Below are 14,811 nucleotides of genomic sequence, written 5' to 3'. Positions count from 1 at the left end.
CGTACCTTTCTGGCGCCGCGCTCCGCAAACTCTCGGGCGAGCTGGCGCCCGATGCCTCGCCCTCCGCCGGTGATGAGGACGTTCTCCCGGGACAGGTCCCGAAGCTTGGCGGGCAGCACCAGTCCGACGGCTGCTTTCGCCACCAGATAGATCATCTGCAGGGGGAACACCACCAAGGCGCCCAGCCATTTCCACACCATCCTACGCGCCGCGCAGCAGGGCAGGGGGCGAAACTCCCCGGACCGAGCAAAACAGGAATTAAGAAAACACCCCAAACAATAATCAATAACCCGAATACGGAGGAGAGAGGCGTTCCGCTTGGCTACTCTTGTAATGACCTCTCTCCAAAAACAATCCACCGAGTGAGAAAAAGGGGTAAAATTAAAAAAAATAAAATTAAAAGATAAATCCTCCTCGGGAGGAGAAAAAGCGTCTCCGTAGGTCGGGACGGAGCGAGGGGTGGCGGGGAAGTCGGAGGTGGGAAGTTCTGACAAGAAGTTTCTTGCCCTAGCAGCCGTTTCGGCCGGGGAATTCTCAGGTAATGTTTACAGACTGACAGAGGAGTTTAGGCAGGGAAGGGGAGGGGGGGAAAAAAGCACCAGTCGCACGCGCGCACCCTGCCCAGCACCGCGGTTCCAAAGTGCACGATTAAAAAAAAAAAAAAAAAAAAAAAAGCCGTTTCCAAATTGTAGCGCCCTCCCCCCCTTCTCCAGGGGGAAAAAGTGGAGGAAAAGTGCTTAGCGCTCCCAGTTTCAGCTCGCGAAAGTCTCCCGGCTCATTGCTGTTCCTGGGCTCAGGAAATTGCTCAAACGCGATCTGACTGCCAGCAGCGCGCAGGAGGAGCGCGGTCCGGGGTCCGGGTCTCGGCGCGCAGGGCTCGGCCTCGCGCGCGCTCGCTCCTCCGGCTGCCTCGCTCCTCCTGTTCCAGCAGACGCTGGGAGTTGCCGCTCGATCCGGCTCGCTCTCTCTTCCTTTTAGCATTTATTGCCTTCTTTTTGTCCTTTCCAACTTGGAGAGGGCCCGGGTGTGGAGCGCGCGTGGATCGGACACCCTTGTCTGCGCGGCCTTATTCATTCGCTCTCGGGGCGGCTCCGGCGCGGAGCAAGAGAACGGCCCTCCCCTCTCCATTTTTTTTTTAATACCCCATTAAGTCTGATTGACAGTTAAAGTTGTTCCGAGGCTTCACTACCGTTCCTCTGAGTGGCTGCAGGGACCTCCCCTCCCCCTGCACCGTCGCGGGGCGCGCGCCCGGGCGCGCTCCCGGGCTCGCCGAGACTCGCGCTCTCCCGGGACTGGCTCCCGTCGCTGCAAGCCGCGACTTGCCGCCGGTGTCCCCGAGGGCACGCAGCTGGAACTCGAACGCGCTGGAACCGACTCCAGCGAGCCAGCCCCTCCCGGAGGCATTCCTCGCAGCCCGGGCCAGGTGACCACCCCCGCGAGCTCGCGCATGCCTTGAATCAACCAGGTCGCCCAGGGTTTATTTCAGGTCACTTGGTCATCCCCAGCCTCCAGGTACGACCAGGAAGTCACGCCCCACCTTTGCCCGGACCTCTTCTGTCTTCGCAGAGTGCAACTTTCTCAGTCTGATCCGAGTCCCACGCATGGCTGATGGGTGGGGGTGGGGGAACCGCCGAGGTTTTGCTTTTGCTTTGAGGGGAGGGGGTGGGCAGAGTAAAGGAGCCTCTCTGCCCCGGGTGCCAATAAAATCTCCATAAGATTAGCTGGGAGCATATTTATTGCTCATCGGGGTTAGAATTACCTTGACTGACAGCAATTTCCTTAATAACAAAAGCCTGTAAACAAAACGTCTTAAACCTGTAGCCCTGTGCAGCGCAGGCAGCGGCTCTGCTCCCTGGGTCCCCCTGGGCTGCCCCATCGGCACCCACCTTGTAACCTCCTGCCCTCCCCAGCAGGAACGTCTCCCTGCGAGAGGGTGGGACTGAGCTATTTAGGGTTGTCGGCTGCAGGAAGTCTGGGAGGTGAGTCATGAAGAAACAGCCCCAGTTAAAAGTGCTGATGGGACTTGCCTCCCGCCCCCTCTGCACGTCCCTGGGCGAGGAGGGAGAGGAGCCAGGGAGCTGCCTTGTAATCTGGGGCAGCCCTCTCCAGCCAGCCTGGGACTTGTTCAGACCCGGAGTCCTGGGCCTCCGCCCCAGAGATTCCAATGCCCCACCTTGGGTGTCTTTTTTTTTTTTCCTTTCTTTTTTTTTTTTTTTTGTACTAGAGATTGCACCCAAGGCCTTTGCACTGAGCTGCATTCCCAGCCCTATATCCCTTGAGACAGGCTCTCCCTAACCTGCTAAGTTGCCCAGACAAACCTTGCATTTGCAGTCCTCCTGCCTCAGCCTCCCAGAATGCTGCAGTGACAGGTGTGGACCACCACACCTACCTGAAATGGGTACTTTTGGTGCTCTGCCTGGTGAGAAAGCCACTTTGAGAAAGGCTGACTTGGGGAGGAAGGTTCCCCTACAAAGACGCTGTGGTTCTTGGGAGATGTTGGCAGTTTGGCAGAAGGGGGTCTTTCTTCCAGGTGAATTGGGAGCCTCTGGAAGAGCGGAAGGGAGGATGGTTAGAAAGAAACTCTCTCGCCCTGGGAGGCCTGACAGTCCTCCCACTGACCTTGCATTATCATCCCACTTTCCAGGTTACCCCGCCAGGAAGTGCACAAGGGAGAGATCCAACCCCAGACTTAATTCCTCTTCCCACCCCACCCGGCTCTGGCAAGAAGGGAAGAGAGACGTGGAGCGTGAGGCTCTGCCAAGGACTGAGAGCAGACTCCCTCCAGCCTCCATCCCACCCTCCAGAAGGATGAGCCAAGGCCAGGCCATCGCCCTCATCTGTTCCCAGGACTCCACCACGGTGACCTTTTCTTCCCATCTTCCACGTCTATAAAGATGGGACAGAAATCCCAGCTTGGGAGAGACAGGCCCTTCCCACCAGCCGCGCCAGGCCTGCAGAGAGGGCTGAAGTCTAGAGACCCCACCGCCGCGCTCTGGCGGTCTGCACTCATCTGTGATCCTCGGAGCCGCCTAGTGGCTCAGATAGGACACTGCGCCTCCAAGCGGCCCCAGCCTCCGGCTGCCTAGGGTCCTGCTAACTCGATTTACTTCCAGGCCTTTCTCCCAGCGTGGGATTAACACCCCAAGGCTGGGAGGCCCTGTGGAGGTCCTAGCCGCTGCCCCCACTGTTTCATGGGGAGGACACTAAAGCGCAGAGGTAGCCGGCAACTCATTCTCAGAGAAGCAGGTTCACCCCAGCAGCCATCCCATCCTGTTCGGATGCCTGACCAGCTGGCGGGTCCCTAGGTCACACTTTCGTGTCTCTTGGGTGGGACTTCAGGATGGAGGCCGGGCCGGGATGGGAAGGAGACAGGAACCCAAATGGACCTTCACAAAGGCAGGGTCCATCTCGTTGAATTTCCTTTTTTTTTTTTTTTGGTTTTTCTCCGGTATCGGGAACTGAACTCACGACCTTGCGCTTGCCAGGCTGGCGCTTTTGCCGCTGAGCTAAATCCCCAGCCCCCATCTCGTTGAATTTCCTTACCAGCCTGGGAGGTGGGCATCCATTCGATACAGGAGGAAACAGAGGCCTAGCCAATCCGAATGACTCCTGCGAGGCCATACAGGGGGCTCCCCGTTTTGTTTGGGGTTAAATCGGAGGAAGAAGGAACACCGTCAGGCAATTCCAACAAGGACCGGCAGATCTGGAGCTGGCCTGGGGTAGACAGTGCCCTTGTTTCTACTTGGTCCACCTTCAGGATGTGGTTTTGTGGGCCGGGCACCCCTGCGAGCCTGGGGCTCTTCTCCAACTTCAGCTGCCCAGAGAGGGGCTGTCGCAGCCTCCACTGCCGTCCAGAAAAGCCCCGGAGAAGAGAGTGGAGGTGCTGGGCGGGGTCCCCTGAGGGTCTCTGTGGCCTGGCTGCAGTGACGGCTGCATGGGACACGTCCTTCCCTACCCCTCTCTCCCACCCTTTATCCTTTGCCCTTGGTGCCCCTCCTATCTGTTTCTTGGGGCAGGAGATGTGGGATTGAACTCCAGGGTGAAGTTTGAAATTTCACATCCCAAGCTGGGAGGAGGCCCCTCAATGTGTTCACTCCCCCCCCTGAAACCTTGAAAGGAGCTTTTGTGAACGGGAGGGGAGAGGTGCGCGGCAGCCTGGAGAGCTAACTTTTTCCATGACTCAGCCTTGCCGGGCAGCATGGCCAGGGAGGTTCGAGGGCCCGGCTCATGGCTGAGCAGCCTTCCAGCTTTTGTGCATGGAGGGAGGAAGCGGCCATGGGGCGAGACGGAGCCAGCCCAGAGATCTGGTCCTGCACGGCCCTTAGGCTCTAGCGGCTCCCTGACCGCTGCTGCTGGTTCCATCCCAGCACCAAGAACTTGAAAGCTCATGTGTTGTCCTTTACAAAGCACTTTTGTCACTACCATTGCAGCTGATGGCTGGGACCCCAAAGCCGAGTGTTAAAAACATGAGCCTCAAGCTCTGCCTTCTACCTAGCCTTGCAGAAGTTAAGAAAGTCACTCCTCCAAGACAGAGCAGCTATGAAGAGGTAGTGGGATTTGAACCTGTGGTAAATGCTTGTGTTTTATCTACTTCATTGATGTCTTTCTTTTCTTTTTTTTTTTTTTTTGGCTTTTTTCCGGTGCCGGGAATCAAACTCACGACCTTGTGCTTGCCAGGCAGGCGCTGTGCCGCTGAGCTAAATCCCCAGCCCCCACTGATGTCTTTCAAAACATACAGACCTCAGACCACTGGAAGAGGATCCACCAAGGAGCTGGTCCGAGACTTCAGAACAGTGTCCTCGGATGGGGGACCAGGAATCTGGATGCAGGCCAGGCAGGTAGTTGTTGAGTGCGGTACCCTGACTTCTAGCGCAGCCCCTCTGTGGACCCAGGGTACACCCAGCTCCTGCAGGAAGCTTTGGCTGCCTCTTCTGCCACTGGTCAAGCTCTCCCCTCTTTGGGTTGGTGGCTCTCATGAGCTCCACAGGTACCTAACGTGGAGGAGACGGAAGCTGGAGGAGCAGGGGTGCATTTAAACATCTGCCCTCTGATTGATTCCTTCAGTCATCCTCACGGGTCTTCTGGGTGAGGCCCCTCAGGTAAGGTGGATGGGTCAGAGAGGAATGTGTGGCCGTGATTCTGGCCTTGCAGTTGGGCAGCTCTGGTTCAGATGCCCCTTGGCTACTTCCCTGTACGGCTTCCTTAGGCAGTCACTTCCTCTTTCTGATCTTCAGCTTTCTCATTTGAAGGGGAGGATAAACCCCAGGGTAACGCTGTAGTCCTGGGAGATCTTTAATCAGGCAGCTGGCCACTGCACAGCTCAGTAAATGCCAGTGGTATTTGTTTGTTTGTTTTTGCAGTCCTTGTGATTGACTCTATGCTAAGCAAGAGTTCTACCTCCGAGCTATATTCTCAGCCCTTTCTATTATTTATTTATTTGGTACCGGGAACTGAACTCAGGACCTTGTGCTTTTTAGGCAGGCACTTGTGCCCCTGAGCTATATCCCCGGCCCAGCAGCCCTTGTTAGTTTGAGACAAGGTCTCACTAAATTGTCCTGGTTGGGCTTGAACTCCTGATCTTCCTGCCCTAGTCTCCCGAGTAGCTGGGATTGCAGCTGTGTACCGCCATACTGGGCTCAGCTCCGGCTTGCATGGTGACATGGTCCCTGATCCCCGGGGGCCGATTTTGCTGAGAGCCAGCTCCATCGCTTGCAAAAAGGCCAGATTTGTATTTAGTGGTCTGAAGACACTTCCAGAGTGCTGTAGGGCAGAGAGGGCCCGACCTCGTGTTACAGGTTACTTCCCACCCCGCCTTCCCAAGGCTGGGTAAACCCCTTTTTAACCTGCAGGATTTACGTTAGCTCTCTTGGGGCTTTTCCAGGAATCCTGCCTACTTATTTCTCCTGGCTCCCTATCCACCTAGTCTGGTCCAGGGCTCCTTTCTGTTGGCCCCTGTATTTCCTTCCCCTGCAGCACCATCCCACTGCTTTTATCTGAATCTCACTTGGGGCTGGGAGCTGCTGTAGGGTGGGCCAGGTGGTTTCGAGGACGTGTGACTTGTGTGTGCAGTTGCTCAGGGCCCCGTGATCAGAGGGGCACCTCGTTTGGGTTCATGCCCTTCGCACAGTCTGGAGTTCGTGGTTTTCCCTTCACCCTGTGTTTTGTAAGTAAAGTCGGATCTGCTATTCCCCAGGGAAAAAGTGAAGTCCCTGAAGCCACGCCTCAGGAGCAGAGGCCGTGAGACATGTCTTAAAGGTGTGTCTTCATTCACTTGTCGCATAGTTAGCAGGCGCTGAGAGTCAGGGATTCTCTTTTAGATGCCGAGGAGCTGGCAGGGGAACGAGAAGCAAGCCCTGGCCTCACCAGCTGGCCTCCTCCGCTGTCAGGCGGAGCGCACTGCCAGGCCACGGAAAAGGAGGGGTGAGGTGGGGGGGCGGGGATGGAGCAGGTGCGGCGTGCTGCGCGTGGGAGCGCAGCTGTCTCACGCAGTGTGGTTGGGGAGGCCTCTCAGAGGTGAAGTTTGAGTAGAGACCCGAGTGAGTGGGAGTGACCCTGACGACCTTGGTGAGGGAGGTCCTCCTGGGGGGACGGAAGTCCCAAGGCAGGGCATGCTTGGGGGCTGGAGCAGCAGGCAGGATGGGGAGGCAGGAGCCCATGAGGAAGTGGGTGGGGTGGGACAGGAGGAGGGTAGGGTTAGCTCTTCGGGGGGCCCCTTGGCCTATGACATCAGCATCACCTGAACAGCATTAGAAATGTAGGCTCCCAGGACTGTATTTTATCCGGCAAGAGCTCCAGGAGCTCCAGTGCTCATGGAAGAGTTAGAACTGCCAGATCGGGTGTCCACGGTGTGCCTGGAGCCATTGGGAGGGGCGTCAAGTGAGCGGAGGGAAGATGGGATGGGACCTACATCTTTGAAGCCTGTGTGTTCGCTGTCTGCAGCGTGGATATGGGGCTGCGCAGGCCAGGAACGGCGCCCAAGCTGCCAGGGCCATGATACATGGACTTGGAGCCCCAGAGCCTAGCTCAGGGACCTCCCAGGGATCCCCTTGCTCTTAAGGACCCAAGAGTCCAAACTAGTGCTGAACACTGGGCCACTCTGTCACCCCCTGCACTTCCCCCCCAGCTCTTATTTTTTGGGGACTACTGAGGATTCAACCCAGGTCTTGGTGCGTGCTAGGCAAGCCCTGTATTGCTGAACTATACCATCAACCCCGCTCCCGGGGCTCTGAAAAAGGGTTTTAATACCAGTAATTTTGATACCCTCAACACCTACGTGAGTGTACACACACACACACACACCTGATCACACATGGACACGCATAGCTTTATCTGAGGACTGGCCTCTTTCCCCTGAGCAGAACAAGCTGGTGGAAAGTGTTACACAAGGTTTAAAGTGGGCAGTCTTTGCGGGTCTTTGCAGGGATGGATAGTGGGGGCCATGTGAGCTGGAACTGCTTGGTGGCCTGCCTGGCTCAAGAAAGCAGACAAGAAGACAGGCTTCAGATGGGCAGAAACTGCTGTGATGTGGGCACTTGGGCACCCGGGTACCCAGGAAAGCTGATCTGCAAAGCCCAGAGACAATTTAAGATCACTGTAAGATACTTCCTCTTCCTAACACAGAATATGTGGCATGAAGGCCCCCTTTCCGTTTGGCTAAGTTTGGCCAAGAGGATGGGATGCATACAGGGAAGGCAGAATGGTTCCCTTTGGAACCATTCCTGCTATACACACACACACACACACACACACACACACACACACACATTTTTCCTTGCATTGTGTCTTCCATCCCTCATGGGCACAGGCTGAGGCTCTCTCTTCCGGGGTCCTGGAGCTCTGGGTGAGTGGACGCTGAGCTGATTGTGTTTATTCTGGCTGCCAGGGTTGGGTGAAAACACAGCCTGGAGCTGAGACTGGGAACGTGGCAGGAACACACATGTGTGGGACATGTGTTTTTGTGGGGTTCTGAGCACAGTAACGGGCCCAGACTGTAGCTGTGTCACCTGACATAGCTTGGGCCGAGATCACAAGGCACCTAGTGGCCCTCACCCGTCTCCTGCCCCTGGGTCAGTCAAATAATTCTAAACCAGGGTGAGGTTTGGAGTTGGCAAGAAATTCAAGCTGTGCTGCTTACTAGGCAGATGACTGACCTCTCAGAGCCCCGGTTTTGTCATCCCAAAGGTAGAAATGTGACCTCTATTGGAATGATGTCTTGGAATGGCCTGGTCCAGGGCCTGGCAGGGGAGGATGCTCAGTGGTTTTGGGGTCCTTCCCCCGGGCTTTGTGTCCTGAGAGACCACACTCTGTGGCAAGGTGGAACCCGAGCGTAGAGGGGACACAGCTGGGGCAGTGGCAGTGCTAGGTCCTCTCCCCTCACCCTGAGTTGTGAGCCTTTTCTGCAGGGGCTTTGCGGGCCGTCCGGGTTCTGTTGCAACAATCGCCTCTGCTGTTATAGCCTGAAAGCCGCCAGGGATGATTCGCAGATGAACGCGCGTGGCTGGGCTCCAGCAGAGTGCTGTGTACAGACGTTGGAATGTGGATTTCATGCAACTGTCACACGCCACAAACTGTTCCGGTTTTGATGGTTTTCCACCCAGTGAGACGTGTAAGAACCACCATTTGACGTGCAGGCTGGCAGGAAAAGGCCAGAGTTGATCCCTGGGGGGCTGTGGGTCAGGACTTCAAGTGGCCAAGAGACCTCAGACAGTCACATCCTCAATGGAGAGGTGCCCAGATCGGAATCTTCTTTCCTGTGGGCTTTCTGGAAATCCATTTATAAGACTGACTCAAGTTCATGTCCACTGTAAGACGTAAAGGGCCACTGAAGAGACTGAATTTCATTGAGAGGCTTTCAAAAATCAGTGACCTGAGAGTCTGCTGTGGTTTGAATGTCTTCACCCAAATTCATGTTGGTATTTAATCCCCATTGCGAGGTACGAGAGGGTGAAACTTACTCTCACTATGACGTGAGGAGGTGGGACCTTCAGGAGGTGATTAAAGATAAACAAGGCTGTAACGCAGGCCCCTAATCCTGTGGGAGTGTGGTTTTATAAGAAAAGAAGTCAGACATGGTATGTACAAGTCATCCTGGCTACTTGAGAGGCTGAGACAGGAGGGTCACTTGAACCTAGGAGTTTGGGATTAGCATAGGTGACATAGTGAGACTCCATTTCCTGGAGGAGGAGGAAGGCAAAGGAGGAGAGGATTTGCAGTCCCTCTGTCCGTGTGAGGCTCTGTGCTAATTTGGGACTTGGTAGAGTGTCCCATGGTCAGGAAGAACCTCACCAGATATGGCTACCTGATCTTGACCTTCAGATCCTGAGTCCAATAAATGTCTTTTCTTTACCAAGTCTGGAGTTTTCAGTTATAGCAACAGAAAATGGACTAAAACCAAGTCAAATGGTGATTCAAGTCTTCCCAACTCTCTGAGCTTTATTCAGTGACTGCCAACTCCAGGTGCCATTTCCAGCTCTTTAAGTCCATGTCTTACTTCGACCTAACAGGTGAGGACACCGAGACCGGCAAATGGTAAGCAGCTTGCCCAAGACCCCAGGGTGTAAACGGCCAAGCAGGAGTTAGAACCTTGAGGGTATCACTTGGGATCCTGGAGCTAAACCTGGCTACCTCTGGACAATGGACCCCTTGCAGGATTTATGGTGTTTGACATTTGTTATGAGGGGTCTCAAATGATGGTGGAGAGACAGATGTGAGTTGCCTGTCTCTGCAAGTGCATGCTGGGTGCACTTTCTCTACTGTCCCAGGTACCAGCTCAAGTGTTTCGTTTGGATCATCTCACTTAGCCTGTGTCAGTCAATGTTTGCTAGAGAAACGGTGCAAGTGCACTTGCCTAGTATGTGTGAGGTTCTTGGTTCAATTCCCAGTACTGGCGAATCACAGTCAGCCACCTGTGTCCTCTGCCACATTCAGCCGGCTGGCTCTCAGTGGGCATGGCAGTGGGAGGTGCTGCCCGCAGGCCAAGGTTCCACTCCACAGAGGCTCCTCCCAGGCAGGAGGATCACGGTGAGTTCAAGGCCAGCCTGGGCTACATAAGTGAGTTCAAGGACAGTCTGAACTACATATTGAGACCCTTTCCCAAAAGAAAAAAGAAAAGCCCTGTCAATGTCCTATTGTATCCGGCCCCAATCATTCTATAAAAACAAGCATAATGCAGCCAGACGGAAGCACATGCATTTGTAATATGAAAAGCATGCCTCAGGGGGGAGCGTAGCTCAGTGGTAGAGCCCTTGGCTAGCATCCACAAGGCCTGGATTCCATCTCCAGGACCAAAATATGCAAACCAAACCAAATCATAACCAAAATCAAAGCCAAAACCAAATGATCCTCCAAGAAAACCAAACCCACAAAAGCCAATCGTGCTAAATAGTGCATACCTATAATCCCAGCAACTTGGGAGGCTGAGGCAGGAGAATCACAAGTTTGAGGCCAGCCCAGGCAATTTATCAAGATCCTGTCTCAAAATAAAAAGGGCTAGGGTTGTAGATCAGTGGTAAAGCACTTGCCTAGCATGTGCGAGGTTCTTGGTTCAATTCCCAGTACTGGAGAAAGAAGAAGATTAAGTCTCAGACTTCATAAACTTAATAATCATTTTACTGGTTACTGAGCATGTCCCAGGTACCAGCTCAAGTGTTTCATTTGGATCATCTCACTTAGCCTGTGTCTGTCAGTGTTTGCTAGAGAAATGGATATGCTACAAAGTATACAGATACATAACAATTTATAGATTGGCTTACGATGGCCGCCAGAGTTGGGTGTGGAAAAGCGCGAAAGGTCTTTCTGTGTACTGGGGATGTGAAGGATCCAGTGGGAGGCCTGCGGCTCCATGTAGTGTCCTGTGTGAGCTCCTATCAGGAGGCCTAAGGGTTTGCCCCAGAAGGCTGGAGAGTATGCTGGAAGCCAGGAGATGACGTCTAAGCTGAAGCAATGCTGGAGCTCCTCCGAAGGAAACAGAGCAATCCTTCTTTCTTTGTTTCCCTTTTATAGCTTTCTGGCGACAGTCCTCCCTTCCACACCCTGAACTATGCTGAGCCAGTTTAGTTGGGTGTTATTTACTCAAGTTGACCCAGTCAGTCATTATGTAGCCATAACAGCCTCTGCCAAGGGACATTGTGGCTGCCCCCACTTAACAGATGAGCAATGGACACAGAAAGCAGGGACCACTGCAAATTGCGCAGATTTAAGTGGTGTTTTTTTTTTTTTTTCCAGTACCAGGAATCGAACTCACGACCTTGCACTTGCCAGGCAGGCGCTGTGCCGCTAAGCTAAATCCCCAGCCCTTAAGTGGTGTTGATGGGCCACAGAAGCAAACAGTCCAGTCCTCTGGAAGTTGAGAATCTACAACATCTGTCAGGTGCTTGCTGGGCTCCCAGCAGGCTGCCAGGAAGGAAACCCACAGCAGCAAAAACGAAAAACGTGTGACGTGGACAATAGATGACATCGTTAAAAATGCAGCCTAGAAAGCAAGGTATAATTGGGAATTTAATACTTTGGAAGAATCACACTCAACTTTCCATCACGATAATGAAATGCCCGAGATAGTAACTTAGAAAAGTGTGCTTTGGTTCGCGGTTTGGAGGTGCCAGGCAAAGACGAGGGGCTGATGGCTCTGGGCCTCAGTGAGGGCAGCACGTCATGACATAGGGGTGCGCTCGATGAGCCTGGAAGAAGCAAACTGGGACAGGAAGCAACCAGGATCCCATGATCACCTTTAAGGGTGCATCCCCAGCACCCTAAGGACCTGTCACCTTCCAATAGCAGCAGCCTAGGCATGAAGCCTTTCCCACACGGACCTTGGTGGGAGACTCCTCCAAACTATAGCAGAAGTCCATTTCCCCATATTCATAGCAGGGAAAGTATTAGGATATGAAATGGAGTTACCAGTATGATCCCATTTTTGGCAAAGTAATACCTAAAGTACAAGTTTCTATTTATTTGTTTACCATTGGGTTGGGATTTATTGTGCACAAGGCAGTACAGTAAATTAATATTCTCATTGTAATCAAAACAACACCCTGGACGTAGGAGCCATGGCCTGGTTTTACAGCTGTAGAACGAGAGGTTAAACAACCTGGGAAGCTCATAAACTAGGATGGACTTAGAATGTGGCTCAGGTTTGCTTCAAAGCTCATCCTTATTGCTTTGGAGTTTGCTCCCTGCCCAGAAAGTTTGGAGTTTGCTCCCTGCCTCTGTCTTTGTGAACACACACACACACACACACACACACACACACACACACACACGCCTGCATACAGGAAAAATCAATAAAGACTCACCAGAATGCTATGCTGCTTGTCTCTGGATGAGAACATGGTGTGTGATTTTTATTTTCTTTTAATGTTTTTACATATACTCAGTGCTTTATAATGAGTTTTTGTTAAGAAAAATCCACTTAATAGTCTTTTTGTTGAGGTGGGCTGTTTTATGGCCAGCAGGACACGGAAGTCCTGGTGTGAGGCACAGAACGCCTGACCGTGGTCATCTAAAAAAAACTCTCCTAAAAAAATAAGACCGAGAAGGAGCCAGGACCTTTGCTTCTTGGAACTGCCTAATCCATCCTATAATGCCTTGCTTTGTAGGAAAGTCGTGCGCATAAATCCCATAAAATCCTGTAATGTGGAGCCGACACTGAGCTTACCCAGAACAAAATCTGCTAATGATCACTGCTTGCCAGGAGCCTGCAGAAAAATGATCAGACGCGTCACAAACCCCCTGCCTGCCTCCTGCCTGAGTCCTTTCTAATAAGGCCTCTTTTCATAAGTTTATAAAAACACTTTGTCCAGATCACATTGGGTCTTTGCTTCATCTTAGTTGAATGCTGACCATTTCTGGGGCCAGAAGGGGCTGTGACCAACCCTCAAGTTTTCAGACCCAGAAAAAACAACAGGTTTGTAGAAGCAGCAGTGGTTACCTGCCCCCACGGCACCCCCGGGGGGTGGCTGCTTTGGGTGGTAAGGGTGGCAGTTGGGACAGAATGAGTGAAAGGTAGCTGCCCCGCCTGTCAGGGTGCCTGGAAGTGGGTGCTGCTTTAAAAATCCTGAAAGGACTTTGGGCAAGAGAGCTAAGCATTCCATGTCTCTGTTTCCTCAGGTTGGAAAGGAAGGTTATATTTATTGTCTTGCAGGGGTCTTAATAAGACCATGGACATGGACTTACTTCCCTGACCCTGCCTTACTGCTCCCTGGGCAATAACCTGTGGCCTACTTGTGTATAGCTCAATGTTTAAAGGTTTTTGAAGTGTAAATCTGAAAAGACAGAAAAGTTGCAAAAATAGAGCCAAGAATTCCTGCATAGCCTTTACCCTTATATTAATATTTTACATTTGCTTTATGGATCTACCCATCTCTTATCCATCCATCCAACCATTCATCATCTATTTATCCGTTTATACATCTGCAACCTAACTCCCTCCCCTCCCCTTTGCCCCTCTTCCACCCTCCTTTTCCACCTTCCTTCCTTCCTTCCTTCCTTCCTTCCTTCCTTCCTTTCTTCCTTCCTTCCTTCCCTCCTTCCTTCCTTCCTTCCTTCCTTCATTCCCTCCTTCTTTCCTTCCAGAAAGGCTCTAGCTATATAGCCCAGACTGGCTTCAAAGCTGCTTTCTTCTGCTTCAGCCTCCTGAGTATTGGGATTACAGGTGTGCACTTAAAACCTTTCTTTCTAAGAGTACATTGCAGACATAACTGCCTGAAAGTCTCAAGTACTTCAGTGCATATTTCTTAAAATCAAGGACTTTTTATGACATACTGTAACACTTTTGTCAAAATCAGGAAATTGACCTTGATACAATTACATAATCTACTGACCTTGTTCAGATTTCACCAGTTGTGCCCCTGACATCTTTTATAACCCAAGAAAAACATATTCTTCCCTGGTCCTGGAGCCAGTCCAAGAGTACATGTGTCACTTATTGTCACGTTTCTTTTGACTCTTTTAATCTGGTCTTTTTTTTTTTTTGTCTTTTGTGACCTTGACATTTTAGAAAGGCACAGGTTTTTAAAAAATTTTTTTAATTTTAAAAATTAAAAAAAAACAATGAAGACAAAATCAAAACAACACAAAAACAACAAAAATGATACATGACCTCAAAACAAAATGATAGGAATTAACAAGGGTTGCTACATTACATACTGTTATCTTCAACGAAGTTGCTCAGTCCACCAGACATAAGAATGTAAGATTGATCAAACAGTCAAAGACAGTAACAAGTAATAAAAAGAAACATTGGAAATGATGCAGAGCTTCACCATACAAGATGGCAGGAGTTCAGCAGTGGTTCTTATACTGCATATTGTTGTTTTCAGATCAGTCATTCTGATTACCAGATTCAAGCGTGCAAAATTGGTCAAGAAAAAAGAAAATTTTAAGCATTGACTGTTCTTCTCAATAAACCACAGACATCAGCAATACACCTATCCCAGCTATCTTTATATATACATATAAACTTTGTTTTTCATTTAAAAAACACCCCAAACTAACAAAAACAAACACATAAACAACAGAGCATAGAGAATAATAATGCAGAACTTCAAAACATGGTGATAGGATATTAACAATGGTTGTTATATTATCTAATGTCATCTTCAAAATGGTTGCATGTATAACCAGATACAGGCATGTAAGACTGATCAAACAATTACACATTTACAGTTCCTTTCGACAAACCAACAGATATTAGTAGTACAATTACCCTAGGTATCCTGAGGCACAGGTTGTTAAGGCCTGTGTGGTTTTCCCTAAAATTCAAATGTTGAAGTCTTAACCCTCAGCGTCTGAGAATGTGACTGGAGGGAGAGATAG

The 14,811-nt window shown here is 51.4% G+C and overlaps 1 protein-coding gene and 1 long non-coding RNA gene across 11 annotated transcripts in view; one reads left to right on the top strand and one right to left on the bottom strand.

Annotated features, from left to right (window-relative positions):
- Dhrs3 (dehydrogenase/reductase (SDR family) member 3) overlaps positions 1-1,079 on the bottom strand; it is a 34,298-nt gene extending 33,219 nt beyond the window's left edge. The window contains exon 1 of the mRNA XM_005403948.2: positions 6-1,079. Coding sequence (XP_005404005.1) covers positions 6-200 — 195 coding nt within the window. The 5' untranslated portion in view covers positions 201-1,079. The remainder of the gene's footprint in view (positions 1-5) is intronic.
- Positions 1,080-1,251: 172 nt separating this feature from the next.
- On the top strand, positions 1,252-13,490 carry LOC102023704. 10 transcript variants are annotated; one of them, XR_001231129.1, is made up of 7 exons: positions 1,252-1,512; positions 2,645-4,568; positions 4,678-4,838; positions 6,194-9,503; positions 11,224-11,482; positions 12,826-12,901; positions 13,139-13,490. It is a non-coding gene; the product is annotated as an uncharacterized LOC102023704 (long non-coding RNA). The 10 variants fall into 10 exon arrangements; XR_001231127.1 differs by having other exon boundaries at positions 12,826-13,490; XR_001231126.1 differs by lacking the exons at positions 12,826-12,901; positions 13,139-13,490 and adding an exon at positions 12,594-12,801.
- The last annotated feature ends 1,321 nt before the right edge of the window (positions 13,491-14,811 follow it).

This window comes from Chinchilla lanigera, unplaced genomic scaffold, assembly GCF_000276665.1.
Source record: "Chinchilla lanigera isolate Chin_1 unplaced genomic scaffold, ChiLan1.0 scaffold00085, whole genome shotgun sequence".
Classification (NCBI taxonomy): Eukaryota; Metazoa; Chordata; class Mammalia; order Rodentia; family Chinchillidae; genus Chinchilla; species Chinchilla lanigera.
Note: the sequence above shows the minus strand (reverse complement) of the source record. Positions and strands in the feature narration are given on the sequence as shown.